Source organism: Ictalurus punctatus, chromosome 16, assembly GCF_001660625.3.
Source record: "Ictalurus punctatus breed USDA103 chromosome 16, Coco_2.0, whole genome shotgun sequence".
In the NCBI taxonomy this organism is placed as follows: domain Eukaryota; kingdom Metazoa; phylum Chordata; class Actinopteri; order Siluriformes; family Ictaluridae; genus Ictalurus; species Ictalurus punctatus.
In genome coordinates, this window is record NC_030431.2 from 23,105,583 (window position 1) to 23,131,503 (window position 25,921).

Genomic DNA, 25,921 nt, shown 5'->3' on the forward strand with positions numbered 1-25,921 from the left:
GAGAGAGAGAGAGAGAGAGACAGTATGAGAGTCAGTGTTAGAGGGTCTGAGAGACAAAGAGAGAGAGAGACAGTTTGAGAAAGAGTTAGAAGGAATGAGAGACAGCGTTAGAGGGACTGAGAGACAGAGAGAAACCGCGTTAGAGGAAATGAGCGGCAGAGAGACAGACAGCATTAGAGGGAATGAGAGGGGAAGAAAAAAAAAAAAAAGAGAGCGAGAGAGACAGTATGTAAGAAAGAGAAAAGAGACAGAGAGAAAGAGAGAGACCCAAAGTGAGAGAGAGAGAGAACTGAAAAACTTGTCTTATCAATTCTCACTTTGTTAAAAAAGAAAAAAGAATAACTATGATAAGAATAAAATCAAGAACAATACATATACATATACACATACTATATATATACACATTATATAAAATCATATTAATATAAATAAATAGATTTGTATTTTATAACTATTATGATAAAGATCCCTGGCTCTGAAAAGTGCAGAGATAAAAAATGTAATAAAATATAAAAAGTGACAGTCATGTCCAAGTGTTGAGTCTAGAAATAGAATATTTAAATACAAGACGTATTAATAAGAACAACAGAGCGTTCACTGTGTGTAACCTGGAGTGTGCTGCTCTCCCGTCCTGTGTGATCCTCCAGTCCTTCCTCCTCATCATGGACTACAGATGGGGACAGATCGTCCTCGCTCACACGCCGAACTCTCTCATAACCCTGCGCACACACACACACACACACACACACACACACACACACACACACACACACACACACACACACACACACACATCAATCAATAACACACTATATGACAGTCATAGAATATGTAAGGTTGTGTTTTATATGTTAGGATTTAACTTTTAAAATCCCAGCTTCAGATATTAATCATATTATCTGGCAACCGCAGTGATAACAGAAAGCAAATGTAGTTAGAACACACACACACACACACACCCTCAAACTCACACTTACCCTGCGTACTCCCAGGCCCTTAGTGCCGTGATGCAACCAGTGGAGGTAAAGCGGTTTCCCTAGCAACAGCACAGGCACACACAGCAAAGCGATGACCAGAAGGAATACCTGCAATGCCGTCTGACACGCGCACACACACACACACACACACACACACACACATACATTAGTATATACCACACAGTCAGGTCAGTATGCACAGATACACTGTGATCTTACACACACCCCCACTTACCTGTCCGGGGTAAAGGGGTGTGGTCGAGCTGGACTGCATGAGGAACATGTTGATGAAGTGCAGGAGGATGCTGGGAGCTGAGCGAGAATCACACGCTGAGAAACGCAGCCACTTATACACGATCAGACACAGCAGATACCCGAAGAGGGACAGCAGGAAGAGCAGCTCAGGCAGGAAGAGCAGGTAGAGCTTAAAGCGCTGACGGAAGTGTCTGAGAAAACACAGAACACATGTAAAACACATACAGAGAGATAAGAGATATACAGACACACAGAAAGAGACAGCAATGAAAGAGAGAGAGAGAGAGAGAGAGAGAGAGAGAGACACTGATTGGGTTTGTTAGACAGAGACAGACATGTAGACAGATAGACACACCAGACAGACAGACAGACAGACAGGTCGACAGATAGACATACAGAAAGGAAAATGGATAGACAGATAGACAAACAGATAGAGACACAACAGACTCGCAGACAGTCACTCAGACAGACATGCAGACAAATAGACAAACATACAGACACACAGACAGACAGACATGTAGACAAATAGGCATATATACAAACACACAGACAGACATGTAGACAAACAGACATGCATACAAACACACAGACAGACAGACAAACACTCAGACAGACATGTAGACAAAGAGACATAAATACACACAGACAGACAGACAGACAGACAGACACGTAGACAAATAGACATGATAAAAATAAAATGATTTTAAAATGCTGAAAATGAAAGTTTTTTCCGTGATATCGGGGAGGCAGTTATAAAGGGAAAGGACTTAACATGTCTTAACAATTTTCCCAGTTTTGTTGGTTTGTGAAATTAAACTGAACGTCTCGCTGCTATAAGTGCGATATATTTTCTTTTCTATTTTTGAGCGACTCACAGGTGGTTGAAGACGCTGAGCACCACGCCGAAGCTCATGTGCAAAACTCCGATGATCACCGACATCTTCATCTTATACGAGTTCAGAAAAGCCAGCCGATTCACTGCCATGTTCCAAATCTACACACACACACACACACACACACACACACACACACACACACACACACACACATCAGAGGGAGAAAATTAGACCTCTTTATTCACATTTCCAGTCATTAGCCCAGCATTAAAATCCAGAAGAGTCAAATAAAATAACACAAAGAATTCAACCAACAAAACGTAGCAATCAAAGAGAGCGCATTTAAGTATTACCTTTAACTCTCTATAAATTCCTCACACTAATAAATACATTCACAATACGATATTTACACGAATATTACATTTACTATACAATACTTTTCCTATTAGTTTCACTGGAGTTGCAGCCGAACTCATAGTAGCTGCTATATAACTTGCTTTATGATACCTTATACACTGTAAATGTTAATATCCTTGGGAGTTTAATTCATTCACTTACACATATTTACATTTAAGGACCTAAATCTCCTTTTATAAATGTTTTTGAAAGCCTGTAGAAATGTCGTATCCCATACCGGATCGATGCCCAGCGGATAGGGTCCGGTGAAAACTCCAGACACGTTGGGATCAAGCGTCAGGAAAGCATTCGTCTGTAAAGTTTCGTTTCTATGTAATGTAGAAATGGAAGAAAAATAGAGTTTACTGTATTTTCTGGACCTTATGTGTTTTTAAAAAAAAAACAACAACAACATGCAAGCACTGTATATTTCAGAATTTTTGTAGTAGTACTAGTGTCCTTACGGTAGAACAGCTAGCTACTCGTCAGCCGTGGTGTGAATTAACACTACAGTTTGGTACTGAATTACCTATAGAAATTGACATTATTGTAGAAGACAAACAAGAACTCGGAATTTATGACTTCCGAGTAGGGGGAAGAAAAAAAAAAGACAAAACCTCTCTCAAGTCTACTCAGGAACTCAGAATGGTCTCCTCAACACCCATTGAGGAGCATCAACAGTAAACAAAGTTTGGACTTGTTTTTTTTTTTTTTTTTTTAACTTTTAAATGAGTTATATTGTATATACTAGTATTTTCTTTAGATAAATCAACATACAGTCATATTCGCTTGTTAATTCTGTAACTGTATTAAATGTACATCGCTTCTCACAGTTAGCTGGCTAGACTGTTGCTAAAAAAAAAGATAAACATGGAGGCGGCCATGTTTTTTTTCCTCCCACCGAGTTACATAATAACTGCCCACTTCCCAGTAAAGTGCAACAGCATAACTCTAGCTGTAGGGGGTGCTAAAGTGCTGAATATGCCAAATAACCTTGCGATATTAAAGCGCACCTATTATGGATTTGAAACGTGCCTAATCTTGTTTTAAAAGGTCTCATACAATAGATTTACTTGCATCCGAGGTCAAAAAACACTTGAACGCGCTCATAATTTAAACTGCAGCATTATCTTTTACCCACAGTGCCAAAAACGACTATTAAATGATTCGTTCTAAAGGATTCATTCTAAACTCCTCCTTTCAGAGAGAATACTCTGCTCTGATTGGTCAGATGTGCCAGTCTGTCGTGATTGGTCTAACGCTGTCAGCGAGCAGCCGATGAAATCCAGAGGCGGAGCTTTTTGTTAGAAACCTAAGGTTAGTACAGGAAGTAAGTCTGGAATCACTAACGACTCGTTTCAGCCGTTCAGAATCGGTTCCTTCTTTTGGGAGTCGATAACTCTGTTTGTCGTGCGCTTTGATTTTTTAAACTTTGCAGACTTTTTACATTCACAAACAGCTCTACATTCACAAACACACTACATGAACGGTAATAACTGAAAAACCATAATAGGTGCACTTTAATGCAAAGAAGTTTGGATTTTTCTCCAAGCTTTAGATACATGTCTTATCTTATATATGACTTTGGTACACTAACCAAAAAAAAAAAAAGAAGAATATAAAATAATAAGCAAATGATTTGAATTTACTGTTCCCACTTGCACATGTTTTTCCTACGGCGTCCCTACTTGCTTATAATTACGCATGTGTGTATGCGTGTCTTACGTCCACTCCTGTTCGGTGAACATGGCCTTGATGCTCCAGCCCGAGCCGAAGATGTTGAGTGATTTAGAGAAGCAGTCGTTGTAGATGAGTCCCGTGTAGATGGAGAACACACCCATCATCAGGATGATATATCGCCCCTCAAAAAACATGTTCCATATCTACACATGGATAAAAGCAGCACCGTGATGCTGTCTAATATGTTTTTTGTTGTTTTTTTTGCATTCTAGCAGGTGCACTGTGCAAACACAATATCCAAATGCTCACGCAGTCCTCATTTTATTTACACACACAACTTTTTTTTTTTATCCAGGGGGCGGAATAAATATTGAACGCTTCAACATTTGTTTCAGTAAATATATTTCCAATGAGGTTATTCACATGAAATTTTCACCAGACTTCGGTATTAACTCAAGAAATCCACACACATAAAGAAACCCAAACATTAAAATCCATAAATGAAGTTATGTGTAATAAAGAGGAATGAGACGGGGGAAAAAGTATTGAACACGCTAACTGAAACGTATTTAATACTTTTTTGTTTGTCCTAATAAAACTACTGCTTTATTCAGTCCTTCCACTGAGTAAAGGGTGTATAGCACAAAATTATAATAACTATAATAATTATTTGCCCTTGCCGTTACAATCCTTTCAGCGGGGACTGTAGAATTGTGTATACATCACGACTGGCATAAAAAAAAGCAAATAGTGTACGAACACTATATTCAGATAGATTTCAGTGTCATATGAGGATTTAACACACAGCTGAACACTGCATCTGTCTCAATGGGTTTTTTTTTTTTTTTTAAATAATAAGGATGAATATTTTTCCGGTGTATAAACTGAAAACAGCTTTTACTGGTGGACATAAGAGTCCTAACTTTCCTCTCTGATGAATAACACATTTCCAGTATGGTTTTAATTTAGTTTCCAGCTCTGACCTCATTTCCTGAGTGCCTTCGTTTGTAGTTTTTCTCGTTCAGTACCATCCACAGGGCAAAGAGCGCCATGACGGCGCCGTGTCCCAGATCCCCAAACATCACCGCAAACAGGAAGGGAAATGTGATGAGAGTGAAGGGTGCTGCGGATAGAAAGCATTTCTATTCATACATCATGAAATGTATGTGTATAGAACTAGTGAAACGTACGTACTGCGATTTATATATCTGCGCAGTATATAATATCTGTAGTCTTATTTGCAAAATATAAAAACGAACCTGTGCACTAGGATTGGATTAATAGGGATTGGCAGGACTAAATCATTTGAATTTGTTGCTTCACAACAATCTTAAAATCATAAAATATAAATACTGTATAACATACATACATACATATACACATATTATACATATACACATATTATATATATATATATATATATATATATATATATATATATATATATATATATATATATATATATATATATATATATATATATATATATATATATACACACACACACACACACACAATATTATTGCTTTCACTGGAATCGCAGCACAGTGTAAGTGCAGGACTTGCACACAAAATCAGTGGGTGCTAGCAGGAATGCAGGCTTAGTCACGGAGTGTTAAAGAGGAATAAAAGCACCGAGTTATCATCAGCAGCACTCACCTGGACTGACCTCTCGGTAATCTCCGACTCCGTATGCCTCCACGATGCTTTGAAAGCCGCACGTGAACTTGTTGCTCCTCAAAAGTGTAGGCGGCGTGTCTTTACTTGGGATACGATTCACAAACGACGGCACGGTGGCGTCTCCTTTCCTCTGTCCACATTTGAAGAGATCAGTTAGCCATAATGTTCTACTCAGTACAAAACATGGACCCTTTTTACATCCTTTACTAAACAAAAGTAGTAGGACAACAGTAGTAGTAATAATCTATACAGGTGTACGTTTACATTCACAGAGATTTACAGATGCCTTTATCTGTCAGATTCCCTGAGTGCAAATCTGTCTATCTATCTACCCATCTATTTATCTATCTACCCACCCATCTATCTATCTACCTACCTATCCATCTATCTACCCATCTATCTATCTACCTACCTACCCATCTATCTACCTACCCACCCACCTATCTATCTACAAACCCATCTATATACCCACCTATCTATCTACAAACCCATCTATATATCTACCCATCTATCTACCATCTATCTACCTACTCATCTACCTACCTACCCATCTCTCTATCTACCCACCTATCTACCCATCTATCCATCTACCTACCTACCCATCTATCCATCTACCCACCTATCTACAAACCCATCTATCTATCTATCTACCCATCTATCTATCTACCTACCTACCCACCCATCTACCTACCTACCCATCTATCTACCCACCCATCTACCTACCTACCCATCTATCCATCTACCCACCTATCTATCTACAAACCCATCTATCTATCTACCCATCTATCTATCCATCTATCTACCCATCTATCTATCTACCTACCTACCTACCCACCCATCTATCTACCTACCCACCTATCTACAAACCCATCTATATATGTACCCATCTATCTACCTACTCATCTACCTACCTACCCACCCATCTATCTACCTACCCATCTCTCTATCTACCCATCTCTCTATCTACCCACCTATCTACCCATCTATCCATCTACCTACCCACCCATCTACCTACCTACCCATCTACCTACCCATCTCTCTATCTACCCACCTATCTACCCATCTATCCATCTACCTACCCACCCATCTACCTACCTACCCATCTACCTACCCATCTCTCTATCTACCCACCTATCTACCCATCTATCCATCTACCTACCCACCCATCTACCTACCTACCCATCTACCTATCTACCCACCTATCTATCTACAAACCCATCTATCTACCCATCTATCTACCATCTATCTATCTACCAACCCATCTATCTATCTACTGTCTATCTACCTACCCATCTATCTATCTACCCACCTATCTATCTACCTACCTACCCACCCATCTATCTACCTACCCATCCATCTATCTACCCATCTATCTATCTACCTACCTACCTACCCACCCATCTATCTACCTACCCATCTATCTATCTACCCACCTATCTACAAACCCATCTATATATGTACCCATCTATCTACCTACTCATCTACCTACCTACCCACCCATCTATCTACCTACCCATCTCTCTATCTACCCATCTCTCTATCTACCCACCTATCTACCCATCTATCCATCTACCTACCCACCCATCTACCTACCTACCCATCTACCTACCCATCTCTCTATCTACCCACCTATCTACCCATCTATCCATCTACCTACCCACCCATCTACCTACCTACCCATCTACCTACCCATCTCTCTATCTACCCACCTATCTACCCATCTATCCATCTACCTACCCACCCATCTACCTACCTACCCATCTACCTATCTACCCACCTATCTATCTACAAACCCATCTATCTACCCATCTATCTACCATCTATCTATCTACCAACCCATCTATCTATCTACTGTCTATCTACCTACCCATCTATCTATCTACCCACCTATCTATCTACCTACCTACCCACCCATCTATCTACCTACCCATCTATCTATCTACCCACCTATCTATCTACAAACCCATCTATATATGTACCCATCTATCTACCTACTCATCTACCTACCTACCCACCCATCTATCTACCTACCCATCTCTCTATCTACCCATCTCTCTATCTACCCATCTACCTACCCACCCATCTACCTACCTACCCATCTATCTACCCACCTATCTATCTACAAACCCATCTATCTATCTACCCATCTATCTACCATCTATCTATCTACCAACCCATCTATCTATCTACTGTCTATCTACCTACCCATCTATCTATCTACCCACCTATCTATCTACCCATCTATCTATCTACCCATCTATCTACCATCTATCTATCTACCAACCCATCTATCTACCCATCTATCTATCTACCCATCTATCTACCATCTATCTACCATCTATCTATCTACCAACCCATCTATCTATCTACTGTCTATCTACCTACCCATCTATCTATCTACCCACCTACCCATCTGTCCAACCGTCTGTCTGTCTGTCTTATGCCTTTATAGTTTGAACCCAGACTAATTAGCCTCCTGGACCTGGTTATTTACAAGGTCACTTCACTAGGCCACACCAGGCCAACTGCAATACAGAACACAACAACAGCATGTTTGGTTTTCCTCTCACCGAACCCTCCTCCAGAGCCCTCCGCAGGTTGGTCAAGTCACTAACGGGACACCACACCTCGGCTATGAGACACTTGTTGGTGACGTCGAAGCTGCACAGGTTGAGGATGTGATAGATGGCCTTCATCTTCTTCACCTGCAGCACCCAGGAGTGTGCTGACTCTGAGGCCTTATGGAGCACCTGCTTCAGGTAATCTTCAGTCCGGCGGAGCACCTGAAAAACACACACACGTAACAAGTAACATCACAGTGTACATAATATCAAGTCCTTTTCGAACAGTATGCTACAAATAAAGTTCAGACGTTGTCAAAGAATAAACATAGAAACAAACATGTAAATAAGTACCAATAAGTTGTTATTATTATGATGATTAGTATTGTTGCTGTTGTTCTTAATATTATTATTACAACCTGTGATGGTAGTTGTAGCAGGAGTAGCAGGAGTATTATTAATAGCATGGGTAGTATTAGTAGTTGTAGTAGTATTAGTAGTACTAGATGTATTAGTTGTAGTACTAGTAGTAGTAGGATCGTAGCATTACTAGTTGTTGTAATTGTAGTAGCATGTGTAGTATTAGTAGTAGTGGTAGTACTAGTTGTATAAGAAGATTAGTAGTAGTAGTATTAATAGGATAGTAACATTACTAGTTGCTGTAGAAGTAGCATGGGTAGTAGTACTAGTTATGTTAGTAGCAGTTGCAGCAGAAGTAGTACTAGCAGCAGTTGTAGTAGTAGTTGTATTATTATTATTATTATTATTATTATTATTATTAGTAGTAGTAGTAGTAGTAGTAATAATAATTTATTGTTATAAATTATAAAGTAGTAGTAGTAATAAGATTGTAATAATCTTATTAAAGTAGTAATAAGACCTTACTGGTTGTTGTAGTAGTAGCATGGGTAGTATTAGTAGTAATAGTAATAGTAGTAGTTTCAAGAGCAGCAGTTGTAGTACTGGTTGAAGTTGTAATAGTAGTTGTATAAATAGTAGTAGTAGTAGTAGCAGCATGGGTAGTATTAGTGGTAGTAATTGAAGTAGTAGTAGTAGTAGTTGTATTGTTACATAGTACTAGTTGTAGTAGTAGTTGTAATAATAATAATAATAATAATAATAATAATAATAATAATAATAATAAGTAGTAATAGGATAGTAGAATTACTGGTTGCTGTAGTAGTATAAGAAGTAGTACTACAAGCATTGGTATTATTATTATTAGTAGCAGTAGTACTTAGAAGTTGTAGTAGTAGTCATTCTAGTAGTTAGCATTAGTATTAGTAGTTGTAGAAGCACTAGGTGTAGTATTAGTAGTAGTAGTAGTAGTATTACCAGTAGTAGTAGTAGTAGTAGTAGTAGTAGTAGTAGTAGTACTAGCTGTAGCTTCAGTAGTTGTTGAATTAGTAGTAGCAGTAGTAGACTACCAGCATGATTCTGGGTTATTTCCTCACTGAGAGCTTTAAATGTTAGTGAAACTGCAGTCTGTGTCCCTCAGGCATGATGAGGAAAGAAATCTTGAGAATGTAAAAGTACATACATCATTGAGATCTTGAATACGCGTCCTTAAGCTGTCCACTACATCCGCTCGCTCCTCGTCGGTCTCTGGGTGGGGATACACATGGCAGTGGTAACTGAAACACACACGGACACACACACACACACACGGACACGTAAAAACACAAGAAAACAATAAGCAAAAGTATGCAGACTTTGTATGTATTTCACCACATGCTACAGTTTCTGTCCTACCCGTGTGTGTGTGTGTGTGTGTGTGTGTGTGTTTCAGTTGGAATCTTTCTTTATTAAAATTTGTTTTCGGACAGCGCCATAAACTTCTCTTACTCACCAGTCACAGATCTTCTGAACCTTTTGTCCAATCTGATCGCCCCAGAATGAGATGAGGAAGACCACGCTCTTATTGATCTCTCCCTGCAGGAGGAAATGGAGGAAAACCAACAATAACACACACTGTGTATATGCGTGTGTGTGTGTGTGTGTGTGTGTGTGTGTGTGTGTGTGTGTGTGTGTGTGTACACTCACAGTGTCGAGATCGACCAAATTCTCGTCCACCTCGGCGTAGCTGAGTATGGTGTAACCTTTACACACTCGCCACAGCATACGCTCAAACGCCTCCATCTTCACCCGCTGGATCAGCCCTGAGATGAACCTAAAAACACACACACACACACACACACACACACACACACACACACACACACTCTAACTTGATACGGACCTTGATTCTAAATTATACCTAATATTGATATATCCTAAAAGGTTTCCATTGATTCTTTTTTCTTGAAATAAAGAGCGAATAACAGAGTCTGTGTCTCAAACACCAAACCTTTATTATTTTATTTCTGTGTCTATTACCCATAACGCACTGCAATGAAATAAATCTAGCTACATTATCTGTAACATATAGCTAGCAGGCCTGATAGTTTAACATGTCGGCGCCCTCTGTTGGTGCAGCGGCCATTTTGAAGTATTAAAAGTACCCAAAGCCCCGTGATGGCTCCGCCCCTTCCGCGATGTCAAGAAGACCGCGGCGGGAAAAACTGTTCCACAGTTCCACACTTCATCTCCCTGTGGCTCTAGTTCACAGCATCTCACCAAGCTTTCTAGCATCAACACACTACACACACGTGAAGTGAGTGATTTGAGACGTCACCCGATTCGCTAACAGGCCACAATAGTGCCACTTTAGGATGGTTTTTTTTTTTTTTTGCACCATCTTCTCTCTGTGGTGTTTATAAAATCATAATGATGACTCATGTATGAAACACTGGTGTTTGGGACACAGCCGTAGGGATGAAGTGACGCTCCATCATCACTCACCCCAGTTTGGCCCCCAGTCTCTGCATGCTGGTGCAGCCGGCCACAGACTCGGGCTCCAGAGATGGGAACTCCTCGTACTGCGGGCCCAGAGCCTCATGCTGAACACACACACACACAAGAGTTGATTGAGATGAGAGTGTGTCTGAGATGTATGGGTTTGGGGGGTGTGTGTGTGTGTGTGTGTGTGTGTGTGTGTGTGTGTGTGTCTCACCCTAGAGCGGCTGTGCATAAAGGTGTGTGTGATCCTCAGCATGTGTGTGTACTCGGTAAGCTCCAGAAGGTTCCGCTGGAGTTTCTCCCTGTTCTTGGTCACCTCGCTGAGCTCCACCTCCAAACGTTGCAGCCGCTCCTACACACACACACACACACACACACACACACACACACACACACACACACACACACACACACACACACACACACACACTTATTTATTAACCCAACAGACACAAATAAGTAATATAATACTCTAATATGTTCCCGCCTCCCGTCTGGTATTCCCGGGATCCGGCTCTGGATCCACCACAACCCTGACCGGGATAGAGCAGTTACTGAAGATGAATGAATGAACAAATATTTAAGGTTAAACCTTTATTTAAAATATGTACATATAAAATGATTAAGCTAAACAAACATCACAAAAATATTTCATTTTTCCGTAAAAATACAAACATTCAAAGACTTCCAAGTGAAAAATACAAAAATAAGCACAACTGTATGTGTTATTATACACACAATAGTACGATATAGTTTATTACGGTATAAAACCGTATTAAAAAATACAAAAACATATGAAGAGAAAAAGAACTGAATACAATTTTTTTTAGGAAACACATTTTCAAAAATGAAAAATGTCATTTAGATCAGATTTACAAAACAATTTACAAAATATAAATATGAAGACAGTTTGTTGATGTACATACGTGTACAAAATATTAATAATTAAAAAAAAAAAAAAAAAAAAAAAAAAAAAAAAAAAAAAAAAAAGATAGATCATAAAAATTGCACTTTGTTTTTTATTAAGTACACAAATTACCCCGTTCAAAAGTTTACACACCCTCGATTCTTAATACTGTGTCGTTACGTGGATGATCAACGACTCAATGTGTTTATGTTCTGTGAGAGTTCTTCACGAGTCCCTTTGTCCTGAGCAGTTAAACTGCCCACTGTTCTTCAGAAAAATCCTCCAGGTCCTGCACGTTCTTTGCTTTTCCAGCATCTTCTGCATAGTTGACTCCTTTCCAACAGCGGCAGTATGATGTGGAGATCCGTCTTTTCACACCGAGGACGACCGAGGGACTCGTACACGACTCAAGGAGGCAACACGACACATTAATAGCCAGGGGGGTGTAAACTTTTGAACAGGATGATCGGTGTAAATTGTTAATATTTTGTTCACAGTTGTTCATTTAGTACTGCCCTTCAGAAGCTACATGAGATATTTACATGTTTCCCAGAAGACAAAATAATAACAATTTACATAAAAAAAAAAGCATAAAGCATAGAAATATGTGCATAAAATATAAAGCATAGAAATATGGTATACATTCGTATATTGTTTAATATCTGTGGGGTTGTAATAAAATAAAATAAAAAGGGGTTTCTGGTCTAATAAAGTTTAATAAAGACATGCCGATTATCATATTCACCTCTCTCTCTCTCTCTCTCTCTCTCTCTCTCTCTCTCTCTCTCTCTCTCTCTCTCTCTCAGAAGACATACGATACTCGTGTGAAATCAAAACATACACACATTTACCAGATACATTTCCCTTCACTCATTCACCCTTTAAATACCACAGACATGGTTCAAATGTGCTCGCATGCTCATGTATATTAGACAGATAACCTGATGAACTCGTTTCAGAAATCCGATTTAACAAAGTTACAGCAATATTACTGTCATACCAGCGTGATGGAACAGACATCTGTGAAAAACATCTGTGAAAATCTCAACATGTAGGAAAAAATCTGATGTATGAAAGATACAGGCAACAGTATGATAAGATAAATAGTCAGATAGACAGACAGACAGATAGTCAGACAAACAAACAGACAGAGTCAGACAAATAGGCAGACAGACAGACAGATAGTCAGACAGACAGATAGTCAGAGAGACAGACAGACAGATAGACAGATAGTCAGACATATAGTCAGATAAACAGAGTCAGACAGACAGACAGACAGATAGTCAGACAGACAGACAGTCAGAGAGTCAGACTGACAGACAGTCAGACTGACAAACATTCAGACAGACAGACAAATAGTCAGACTGACAGAGTCAGACAGACAGATAGTCAGAGAGACAGATAGTCAAACAGACAGACAGATAGTCAGACAGGCAGACAGATAGTCAGACAGTCAGAGAGACAGACAGATAGTCAGACAGTCAGAGAGACAGACAGATAGTCAGACAGATAGTCATACAGACAGACAGTCAGACAGTCAGAGAGACAGACAGACAGACAGACATACAGACAGACAGTCAGAGAGACAGACAGACAGACAGACAGATTATTACCATAATCTCTAGCACGTGTTTGGGCGCAGGAGCTACAGGACTGACTTCAGGCTCTGGAATGGCAATGTTGGCCTTTTTGATTTCCTTTAAGATGTATGCTGTGTACACACACACACACACACACACACACACACACACACACACACACACACACACACACACACACACACACACACACACAAACCAAGAGTCCATCATTCTTCACTAATATTAATGAATATATATTAACTGAAAACACGAAACACAGAGCAGAATAACTATCAATTATAAAACAATTAAATATCAACTGTATATTACAGTTCCCTCCACTCATAAGATTTCTTTAATAAACCTGTGTTGTGTTTGCAGTTCTTTGATATCTATGAGAGCAGAGTATTTTTGTGAATGTTTCTGAACAAAAGATTAAATGATAAAGACAATTTGTCACAGCCTTCTTTGCTCATATTTACCAAGGGTGCCAATATTAATGGAGGGCATTGTAAATGCAGTTGAGCGCTGGGGTGAGACCCGAATTAGCAGTAGTAGTCAAGCTACTGACTAGCACACTGGTGAACACTGGTGTGTGTCCATTTGCTTAAGAGATCACTAAAACGTGTCAGTGCAATCCCTCTTACCCAGAATTCTCTCCATCTCTTCACACCTCTTGATCTCGCTGACAAAGCGGCGCTGGAAGGGGCTGACACTGGGGTTGAGCTGAAATGAGACATTAGCCGTCACCTCACGTCTGGGCTTTATTCCACTTTAATCAATATCTCACCGACACACCAGGACGACCTCGCAGCAGCTAAACACCAGCGCAGCATTGTTACTCGCTATAACACTGTTAGAACACTCATATCATTCCACATTGTACCATGGCTGTCTTAAAATACTCATTTCTGATTGGCTGGCGTTTCATACCGAGCGCCTCTACAGCCAAAAATTTAATCACCGCTCTCAATCATATCACACTGGAATGTAACCATGACAACAATCATAAATTAGGCATACGTTTACACTTCGCCATCACCTTCTCTGTCACGCTGCTCAAGGAATAATTCATAGGCTGCAAGGAATGGAAACGTTTTAATTAAAGTCTTCGATAACACCCTGCGAGTCGTAACCGTAGCAACGACGTTACGTTAACGTTAGCCTATAAAAATCTGAGTGGTTTAGAAAGCTGGCTAAATAAAAACAAACAACTTTACAGGAAACGAATCGACGCGTCCTGACCGAACCGAACTGAGCTTTCGACTGCGTTCTCCCAGCATGCCTTGCTCAAAACACATCACCCAGCTTTTTAGTGATCCTGTGATCACCAATCCTGGGCTAAGTTTCCCGAAAGCATTGGGGTTAAATCTATATTTTGATATTTTTACAGACCATGATGTATCTGAGCAAGGAAGAACGAATCCACATAGCGCTTTACACTGGTTCTCCTTCACCCACTCACACACACACACTCACTCACCAACGGTAGCAGAGCTGCCATGCAAGGCGCTAACGTGCCATCGGGAGCGACTTGGGGTTCAGTGTCTTACCCAAGGACACTTCGGCATGTGGAGTCACGTGGGCCGGGAATCGAACCGCCGACCCTACGATTAGTGGACGACCCGCTCTACCACCTGATCCACAGCCGCACAATCAGGGTTTCTTCAGGACGATCTGATTGGTTCTCTGCACCGGCGGTGTATTCGGTGCAACATGCACGTATACGCCGTATGCTTCCTTTTTCCCCAGGGCTGTTTGTGTACAGTATAACGACATCTAAGGATCGATTTTAGCGTACACCCACAGTATACACACTTGTTTAGCTGCTTCAAGAGTCCCTAATCGACTTTTCGGTCCGTTATTATTTGAATTCCACCCTTCTCCACCTCCGACAACCACGGTCAACCCCCGTCCCTACAGTCATCGACTGAACACATTGTCCTGCTGAAGCAGTCAAATAAAACGAATGCGAGTGGTTGAAGTGTACTCAGTGCTCGCCTATATGTAGTACAGGGAACGGTTCTACTCTCCTCTGTCCCTGCTCAAGAGTGATTAACACCGCACTTACGGACGCGCTCTCTCTCGCCTTGCTTTAATCATGATGCATTTATGATATTGCGGTGCAGCGTGATTTATTTACATATCCATCGCATCTTCTCGTACTGGCTTTATATGACAGGCGATGAAAGGAAACGATTCAAAAAAGCACTTCCTTGTTATAGTCCTCTTGGGAGTTGGAATCCTCTTACGGCCAAAGCGTTTTCTCTGAATGCCCCTCCCACTTAGAGCTGTTTTGTAATTCGCTTCGTTCACTTTACTCTACATTTAAAGTTAAGGTGTTTTTCACTACGGTCCCTTTACGGGTTCATCTGATTTCCCCGATCTCATCAACAAGTATTCGGTCTTCTGCATATTTGACTCCTTTCCAACAGCGACTATACGATGTCGAGATCCATCTTTTCACACCGAGGACGACTGAGGGACTCGTACACGACTATTACAAAAGGCGGAAACGTTCACCGATGCTCAAGAAGGCGACACGATACATTAAGAGCCAGGGGGGTGTAAACTTTTGAACAGGATGATCGGTGTAAATTGTTATTATTCTGTTTAAAGATCTTTTCCCCCCCCCCATTCAGTACTGCATTCAGACAGTAAACAAGCTATTTACAGATCTCCCAGAAGACAAAATACTAACAATTTACACCGATCATCCTGTTCAAAAGTTTACACCCCCCGGCTCTTAACGTATCGTGTTGCCTTCTTTTTTTCTTTTTTTTAATGATCTCTCGTATTAAAAAAAAATAAACTCTTGAGAAGTTATATCGTGTGTTAATGTCGATTTGAAGTAGTTAGTGGTGAGTAAATGAGATACTCTCGGGCTATAGCTGCTCCGTGAACAAAATAAACCTTACGCGAAGTCCGGCATGCACAACTTCCACGTATTCCACGGAGGTATGATGACTAAACATTGAATTTTCCCAGAGTATCTAACACTCAAATGTTTCCTTCAAGACTAAACGATATCAACATGCTCATTTAATTTAGCCCACTTTCAACATATTAACAGCCTACCATACACAACAGTCGCTATGGTAACAATTGCAGGGTGTTATCCCGCTCTCCTCTTGTTGCTTTGAATTCAAACATGATCATGCACTGTAGGCTATCAATCTGCATAATAATAATAATAATAATAATAATAATAATAATAATAATAATATTATTACAACATTAACACCTTTCTGTTCGTTAGCCTGGCCTAAAAAAGTTATTTAGGATCGTTGCCATGGTTACATTCCAACAGTGTTACACAGACACACTGATTTAGACCTGTTATTAAATTGTGTCCCGATATAAGAAAATATATTCTTTGAAAATGGGAAGCTATAAGAAGATGGACTGATAGCCATGATATTAGATTTGATTATTCACTCCGAACTAAAGTGTGTAAGAACAGAGGAAACTGAGAAAACACACACACACACACACACACACACACACACACACAGTGACCTACAGGGAAACCACAGAAGGGTATTAATTTGTGCTAAAGCACCGCAGGCATCCTAGAAAACACAGGCTTTTAAACAGATTTGTGCCACTTTCTGTTGATCAATTGATGGGACATGAACAAACTGGTTGCTTTTCAGAACAGGGCACCGTATCCCACAATGCAAAGCGCTCGCACAACAATCCTACGGTTGCAACAATTCGCGTACATTATGCATATAACGCTAATCCTGAAGACCCAGAAGCGTATGTACAGTTTACTCTCCTTTAAAGAAGCACCCTAGTAGACGGGCTAAGAAGAACGAAGTTTGCACTCACATCTCGGAATTGGACGAGGCCCATTTCCCCGAGCTCGCTGATGCAGTCGTACGCTGAAGCAGACTGCAGGAAGAGCTGTGCCAGGCACATCTCCTCGCTCCTGAAGCTCGAGCCCATCTTACTGCAGCCGGGGGGATAAAACAAAACCCTATCTGCACCAGAACAAGGGTTGCCAGATTGGAGTCACTGATTCCTGCAGGGTTGCCAGTTCGGGTTCACACTTTAAACATTTATGATTTCAGCTCAGTACAGACTATCTATAAGACTGTAATATGAATGTCACAGTGTTGTCTCGATATCACAATTGAAGCTCGACATTGAGGCCTGAAAGTATTCCACAGGAATGATGTAAATAACAAAATTACGATGGAAATCTGAAAATAAATATCGAGCAAAGAATACAGACATCATCATACGTTAAAGCATATTAAGCATCAAACTGTGCAAAAGTTTTACACACCCTATTTTTTTCTTTAGTACAAACTTTGTTATAGATTTTTTTTATTTGATGACATTTACATCATCGAGTCAGTACAAAAAAAAAACATTTTAGAAGCCCAAACTTTAGTTTTCTAAAGTTTTCTAAAAGTCAACGTCTCCAGAAGAACCGTGCTGGTTCTGCATGATGCTCAGTAAAACTTACAGCTCATTTCCTTATAAAACTGCACTAATTATACTGGAGACTACTATTTTTATTATTATTTTTGTTTGTTTCATTTACTACTGTTTACTGCTCTTTACGTTTTTTTGTTTTTTTTTATGGAGAAACATTTCGTTTCATTACTTTGAAGGCATCTTTGCTCCGTATCATTTCTTCGCATGTGCCTAAAACATAGTACTGTGTATACAGTATTCATATTTCTACATTTACAAAGTAACGCCAAAGCTTTCAGTCACAGACATGGATAGCCTACTTTGCGAAACCAGATTAAAAAAAAAAAAGTCAATGTCAAGTGAATATAGCTGGTCTAGCGGGTTATACACAGTCTCCTCTGAAACTATTGGAACGGAAAGGCTGGTTCATTCGTTTTTTTTCTGTAGACTGAAGACATTTGGGTTTGAGAGCAAAAGATTAATATGAGAAGAGAGTTTAGGATTTCAGCTTTTATTTCCTGGTATTTATATGTAGGCGTGCTAAACGACATAGAACAAAATACCTTTTGTATCAGACCATCCAATTTGTAGGGGAGAAATTTCTGTAACATGTGGCTGTCTTGGTGTTTCCTGTTAGACTGGTCGTTTATACAATAAATAGCTCTGAACATCTACTCTCGGTTTTAGCCTTCAGTTTTCACCCGTGAAGACCGCATTTGCTGTTAAAAAGGATAAACCGACATGAAGATCAGAGAGCTGTCTATGGGAGAACAAGTAAGCCATTCTGAAGCTGAGCTATTGATTGTTTAAACAATTAATCTAACAGGACACACCTGGGTAACAAGAAACACCTGTCAGTTACGTGCTCCTATACCTTTTGCACACCTAAAAATTGGGTGGTCTGATACAAAAGGTTCTACGTTCTATGTCGTTTAACACGTCTACATAGACATACCAGGAAATAAAAGCTGAAATCCTAAACTCTCGTCTCTTGACTCTCCGTCTTTTGATCTCAAACCCAAAGCACAAACAAATGAATCGGCCGCGCTGTTCCGATAGTTTCGGAGGGGACTGTAGCAAGCTAGTTTGGTGTGGATTAAACTTGTCATCCAGAGACTAATTACTAACCATTCTGAAAGAGGTGAGAAGATCATTTCATTGCATATCTGCCCGAGTTTATTCTGCGACGTTAACCCGAGTCTACAAGCAAAACAACAATCTACCAGAAAGACAAAACAAACAGAGTCGTCTGGGAATTCGGTTCACCCTGTACCATACCGAAAGCTCATTATTAACACATTATTTGATGTTTTACTTTATGAATTTCATTTATTTTCGAAAATATTACACTCACTGCACATCTGAGGACTAAAAGACATTGCAAAAAAGTTGGGACAGTCAAAAGTGCATTAATAGAAACCTTGCGACTGGAAGTACTGTCAGAGCTGCTGTTACAGAAAATTAGATTACAAACAATCAGATTTTTAACTAAATTTTAAACAGTGGTATAATTCACAAGGAAAAGTACCACGAACTGCATCTTTGATCATTAAAATTTCAACCATAATCCTGTAGCTATACAAATAAAGTTTTACCTAAACCATAAGAATTGTAAAAAAAAAAAATTCTAAATTAAAAAAACCTTTACCTAGTATGACAAATAGTTTTATGTTTGTATATTGTAAATTGTAAACGGACCTTTCCGTGTTTCACAGTGGTCCTTAAGATCCAATTGTGTAGCTTTGATGAGTTTTAACGGCACATTATATCCTCTACGTTCTCTAATTAAAAAGGTACTCATGAGGTGGTTTGATTCCCTTTAAGAAACCGCCACAAAGGCACGTGTTTGTAGCCCGAATTTTTTTTTATAAATATCTATTCATATCAAATTTGAACAAAACCCAACATAAATAAATATCGACCAGTTTAAAAGGACTTTACAGAGTTTTAAGTGTCAAATGGTTACATCGGGTTATTATTTGCTAGGATGACGGGTCATTTCAGCATTAGAAAACGTTTCTGACTGATAAGTTATATATTTGGTCACTCCCACACGTTCACTGAATAAGAGACGTATTAAACTATTAGGGGGAAAAAACCCATGTCAGGCCATCTCAGCATGTCGTTTTGACTCGAATTCACTTGAATCGAGAAATTCTAAACAACCTGCACAACAATACAAGCTGTACGGTGTGTAGACACTTCATTAATAATTCGCTTCTCAAAAACGCAAACATTTCAAAAGGCCAAGTAAATGGAACTGTTTTAAAGCTTTCATACAAGATCAATGCTTGAAATGTAACATTTGTCAGTTTCATGTATCAAATGAAACATTTTACAAAACGTTTTTACAGTGGGACGAAATCATTAAAACTATACAGAATGATAGTTTTTATTGGTCATGTATACGTTACAGCACAGTGAAAGTCTTTTCTTCACATACCCCAGAATGTCAGGAAGTTGGGGTCAGAGCGCAGGGTCAGCCATGATACAGCGCCCCCTGGAGCAGAGAGGGTTAAGGGCCTTGCTCAAGGGCCCAACAGTGGCAGCTTGGCAGTGCTGGGACTTGAATCCCCGACCTTCCGATCAGTAACCCAGAGCCTTGACCGCCAAGCCCCCACTACTCCTATTCACTATATTATTACATTATAGCAAAACGTATTAACTATATTATATATCAGGTAACTCTTATATCACTTAATACTGATTATTACTTTTGTAGCGCAGAACCATGTGTCTCGGCCAAATTTCACATGGCGCGCAGTAACAGACCTTGGTGGTGGAATTAACCAAAGATGTCATCATAGCGGTCCCATGTACCAGGTACCCGGTCTTCTCTTAATGGCAAGAAGAAGCGGTTTGCTCTTGTACAGTGAAAACATTTCACTTGAGCGTAGCCTTGTTATGGGGCCATAATTATTCCAGGGTACAGATCTTCCTGGTGTTTTACAGTGCACCGTTTTCCAAGTACTTCTGGTACTTATATATATATATATATATATATATATATATATATAAATAAATAACATAAGGTAGATCATGCCCAGTGCTGACCATTTGATCTGTTGTCCTCTTTAGCGCCACGCCCCCAACACCATCGCGTGCTCCATTGCCATGACTAGCTTCAAAAAAGTTCCATGTCCCTGCCTTGAAGCCCTTTCGCTATTTTTGTCTGTACTGAGTACAGGGACCATCAGAAGAAGGAAAAAAAAAAACAGCGTAGTGTGGACACAGCAGGATACTTGCTCTTAACGTGGTTGAGGACTGAGTCAAGATGTTGCCATGTTCCTGGAGGACCTTTCTGGATGGGGAGATCGAAGCCAAACAAACTGGTTCACCTTCTTCTCCTATACACACACAGTGCACCTGTACGTACTGTTGCCTGCTCATGAGAGTCACCTTCTTCTCCTATACACACACAGTGCACCTGTACGTACTGTTGCCTGCTCATGAGAGTCACCTTCTTCTCCTATACACACACAGTGCTCCTGTACGTAGTGTTGCCTGCTCATGAGAGCCACCAAATTGCGCAGCTGGAATTTCTTTGCTGTACTTGCATGAACAGTTCTCAGAGAAGTCTGTGTGCATCAGATGGCAAGAGATTCCTGTCGAGTTCCCGGCAAAAAAAAAAAACGAGAACAGCTGGTTAACGGTGAATGAATGCTTGTTGGAATGAACAGCTCGATGAGATCATCCAGGGTCATTCTGACTTCCTTCTTCAGAGTACTGAAAAGTTCCTCCACTGTGTCGCAGAGACTCTGGTGGATCCCTCAGACGTTTTGTCGACTGGGAAGCTTTTCCAGCTGCATTCTTTGCACTCACCATTCACGCAGGTTCCATTTGCTGCGTCACACGAGAGCTCGGCGGTAAAGCTTTCCAAGGTTGTCAGGAGAACCTACATTTTCACGCGGTTTACACATACGAGCGTTCCTGTCCGAGATTGTCGGAAGCATGACCCAGAAAGGACCGAGACAGGAAAACGCAGTGTTAGAAATAGATCGCGCATTCTCGGACAAAAAACTCACCCCGTCTGTCTGTATGAAAAGCTACGACACTGTTTTTAACCTGTTCACGTGCTCTTTTGGATTGAGATGGAAATTCACCGGAGCGTTTTCTGTAGGATCTGCCTAGCTTCGTCTGTCCACATGAATGCAGCTTGTACTTTTTTTTTTTTTTTTTTTTTTAAATGATTTCTAAATTAAAATACACTGGAGCATTGGAAATAGTACACTTAGGATTACAGCTTGTAGGACCATGTTCTACCTGACAGGTTTTTAGAACTCGGATCTTAAAATACAGCACATGTTGAGATTTTCCCTGACGACCGGAAGCAAAAAAGTGAGAATGACATAACTTAACGGTTTCTTTGGCGTTTGTTTACTTGTTTACGCTTTCTCCTCATGCGACCTCTGGCTTTCTTCATATTCTGCCCGGTGTTTTTGCTTGAGATGGTGGAACTAATCTGATGCGTTTCCACCCTTTGTCGATGCGGGTTTTTTTGACACGCGTAACAAAATCACGGACGTTCCGATTCACATCTGATCTTCTGTATCTGAACCACTTCCGTATTACGGAGGAAGCGCCTTTTTTGGGGATTAATTCTCCTTCTTCGTCTAGGGTCGGAAAGCCACGTTCTGCCAAGCTTGTTGAGGCACGTAAACACTATACTGTCAATATCGCGGGATGACAAATTCTTACCGTGGGGATGAATTGTACCGGTATATCACGGTATATCATGGACGATACCATATCTCACAGCACTATGTTGCACTATGTATATCTGTTTAAGAAATCTCCTCAGAGTACCGTACTCGAATGACCTTGAATGCCCTGACTTAATTAAATGGGTTAAATGGGTTCTCTCGGCTGTAGCTGAAGTACTTGTGGTTGCTGTGCTACTGGTAGCTCTCCATCTTCTGTGTTTCAGTCTCTGCTCTCTCTCTCTCTCTCTCTGTGTGTGTTAAAAATGCTCTTCTTCCCCATTATAACAGGGTTGACAGACGGACGAGTTTAAAAATGACATTTTTTGCACTGTTTATGTATTGAAATATATATTTTTAAAGTCATTCTACGTGGGAAATCGAAACTTTTTTACCTGTTTTTTTAAACCCGTTTTCGCTTTTAAAATATTCGTTCATCTTAGGAGAAAAAAAACGATCGTCGTTGTCCCTTGACTAAGCTCGGGGATTTTTACCGCGTTCGCAACTTTTGAACGGATTTTTAAGATTTAAAAAAAGAAAAGAAAAGATCAAATATTAACAAAGAACATGTAGAAACTGATTATGCAGCTGGCTTTATATATTTGTAAACTGCGTGTTTTATTCGTTAAAACATCAGAGGGACAGAGATTGTCCTCAAACGCTGAAATGACCCTCATAGGATTAACCTTTACTATTGGTTTTATTATTTAAGTAAGGAATTACAGGTAGAAATAACAATTTGGGTCATGCCCATCATTTTAAGATTTCTGGCGAAATTGTCATCCATGACTCCTCATAAACTCTCATAGTAATAAAATCATCAAATCCCAACAGAAAAGTGTTTAGTGTTTTTGTCCACTCGGGACCACCCCATTATCTGAAACTTATGAAACTGTGATTTAAGGATTAAAGGATTTAAGCTGCTTGTTTTCGTCATGTTACGAGCCAAAAAAGTTCATTTCGATCCCTATTTAGAAGGTTATTGCGTAGGCTATTAAAAAATTCTGAAAATGTCAATTGTTGGATTTACAGGAGATTTTATGCTGAAAATTTAGGTTGAGAAAGAATTCATAGGGAAACATGTTTCATCATTATCAATCACCATCATCATCATCAACAACAACAACAACAAACAGACTAGATTTCTGGGTTGGGTTTGTTAAGTATTCAAATTTATGCAAGCTTAATTAGGCTACATGTTTCCTCATTTGCATAAATACATAAACAAAAGCAAAGGTAAATGTTAAAAATTGCAATACAAAATGACTTGTTAGGAATTTCAGCTGATGAAGACGGACCGTGATATGTATAGCGATTTAAAAACGACACCGTTCACATGCAGTTTCTCGGAATTTTAACTTCCTGAACCGAAAAAAAGCTCGTTTCTATCTCTATTCAGAAGGATATCACAAAGATCTTTCACAAAATGTTATTAATTGTTGCATTTATGCTAGACTGTATACTGGAAAACGGCAAAATTATAAAAGCCGTGTCGTGTTTTCTTGGCTAAACAATAAAGGACGATTTTTTTCCCCATAAATTTGTCTGGAAAATTTCGCTTAAGAAAAATGTCAGAACGTTACAGTGAAACAAACATTTTAAACACTACATCATCAACAACAACAACAACAGACTAGTTTTCTGGGTTGATTTGGTTAAGTATGCAAATGTCTGCATGCTTAATTAAGCTCATTTGCATAACTACAAATAAAAGCTAATATAAAATTTTCATTTGCATAATGCAAGTTTGGTTTGTTAAGTATGCAAATGTCTGCATGTTTAATTAGGCTACATGACACCTCATTTGCATAACTACACAAAATAAAAGCTCATTTAAATGTTTTTTTTTTTAAATAAGCTGCATTACAAAAGAACTTTTCCTCTGGATTTCCCCTGATGAAGACTGACAGTGGTATGTCTAGTGATTTTTTAAAAACGACACTATTCGCATGCGTCTCGGAATTTTAACGAAATAAAATTTCAACTGAATAGAAAACGTTCTGTGTCCCGAACCACAAAAGTTCACTTCCTATCGCTATTCAGAAGGATCCTGCACAGAATATTACAAAGCTCTTTCCCAGTTGTCATATTTATGCTAGATTTTCCACTGGAAAATAACAAAATTATAAAAAATAAATAAATAAAAAAAAACGCCGCGCCGTGTTTTCTCGTGTTAAACAACAAAGAACGATTTTTTTTTTTTTTTTTTTGGCGTAAATTTGTTCGGAAAATTGCAGAACTTCAGGCTGTAGTGAAACAAACATTTTTAAACGCTACGTCAACAACGAACAAGGGACTAGTTTTCCGGGGTTTGGGTTTGTTAAGTATGCAAATGCCTGCATGCTTAATTAGGCTACATGACACCTCATTTGCATAAATGCATAAATAAAAGCTCGTTTAAATGTTTGGGTTTTTTTTTTTTTAAGTTGCTTTACTAAATAACTTTCCCTTATGAAGACTGATTGTGATGTCGTCTAGTGATTTAAAAACACTTCACATATTCTAATGAAAATGGAAAAAAAAAAAAAAACATTAGAATAATGAGCACTGCTGGGGGTTTAATAAACAGGAGCTCCCACTGTAATTGCGTTATCTTTGAGTCTCGTCTGTATGATTATATGGTGCAGGGTTCTAGATCACAAGGCAGACTATTTTTAATCGCACCTTCAAATACAGTTCCAGCTCGAAATCCTGGCATCAGCATGAGGCCTGAATGAAAGCAGCTGCAGTGGCTTACTTACCTCTTCAGAGCTGCACTGATTAATCGATGGCGGTCTGTACCTTTCATTTCAGCCTCGCCATTGAAGCACTGAAACAAGGCGACGAGGAATCAGACAACAGCAGCGCCTGGGCTTTCAGCGAGCCCAGAAGAAAAGATCCGAATGGCCCGAGCTGAGGATGCTGAGCGTTTAAAACGCGGCGCGATGGAAAATCTCCCTCCTGTAATGAGCTGGAGATCAGCAGCTCTGCTTCAGGTTGCCAGATACACCACTATCAGTCCTTCTTCGCATCGATAGGAGAAGTGTCACTGAGGCGTGTCACTAAGTCTGAGTGGGCGTGCCTTAAAGGAAACATCCCTGCTG

General features: G+C 39.7%; 1 protein-coding gene across 2 annotated transcripts in view; it reads right to left on the reverse strand.

Annotated features, from left to right (window-relative positions):
• The window catches only part of atp6v0a2a (ATPase H+ transporting V0 subunit a2a), a 29,555-nt gene extending 3,665 nt beyond the window's left edge, over positions 1-25,890 (reverse strand). The window contains exons 1-18 of one of the 2 annotated variants that reach the window (XM_017489265.3): positions 25,580-25,890; positions 17,545-17,696; positions 14,358-14,436; positions 13,744-13,841; positions 11,438-11,575; positions 11,227-11,324; positions 10,429-10,555; positions 10,235-10,317; positions 9,926-10,019; positions 8,395-8,607; positions 5,804-5,954; positions 5,128-5,267; positions 4,190-4,347; positions 2,703-2,793; positions 2,108-2,226; positions 1,213-1,423; positions 978-1,097; positions 609-719 (exon numbers count right to left, since the gene is read on the reverse strand). In XM_017489265.3, coding sequence (XP_017344754.1) covers positions 609-719; positions 978-1,097; positions 1,213-1,423; positions 2,108-2,226; positions 2,703-2,793; positions 4,190-4,347; positions 5,128-5,267; positions 5,804-5,954; positions 8,395-8,607; positions 9,926-10,019; positions 10,235-10,317; positions 10,429-10,555; positions 11,227-11,324; positions 11,438-11,575; positions 13,744-13,841; positions 14,358-14,436; positions 17,545-17,661 — 2,148 coding nt within the window. In that variant the 5' untranslated portion in view covers positions 17,662-17,696; positions 25,580-25,890. Of the gene's footprint in view, positions 1-608; positions 720-977; positions 1,098-1,212; positions 1,424-2,107; positions 2,227-2,702; positions 2,794-4,189; positions 4,348-5,127; positions 5,268-5,803; positions 5,955-8,394; positions 8,608-9,925; positions 10,020-10,234; positions 10,318-10,428; positions 10,556-11,226; positions 11,325-11,437; positions 11,576-13,743; positions 13,842-14,357; positions 14,437-17,544; positions 17,738-25,579 lie in introns of both variants that reach the window. The other variant, XM_017489264.3, reaches the window with a different exon arrangement.
• Between the last annotated feature and the right edge of the window lie 31 nt (positions 25,891-25,921).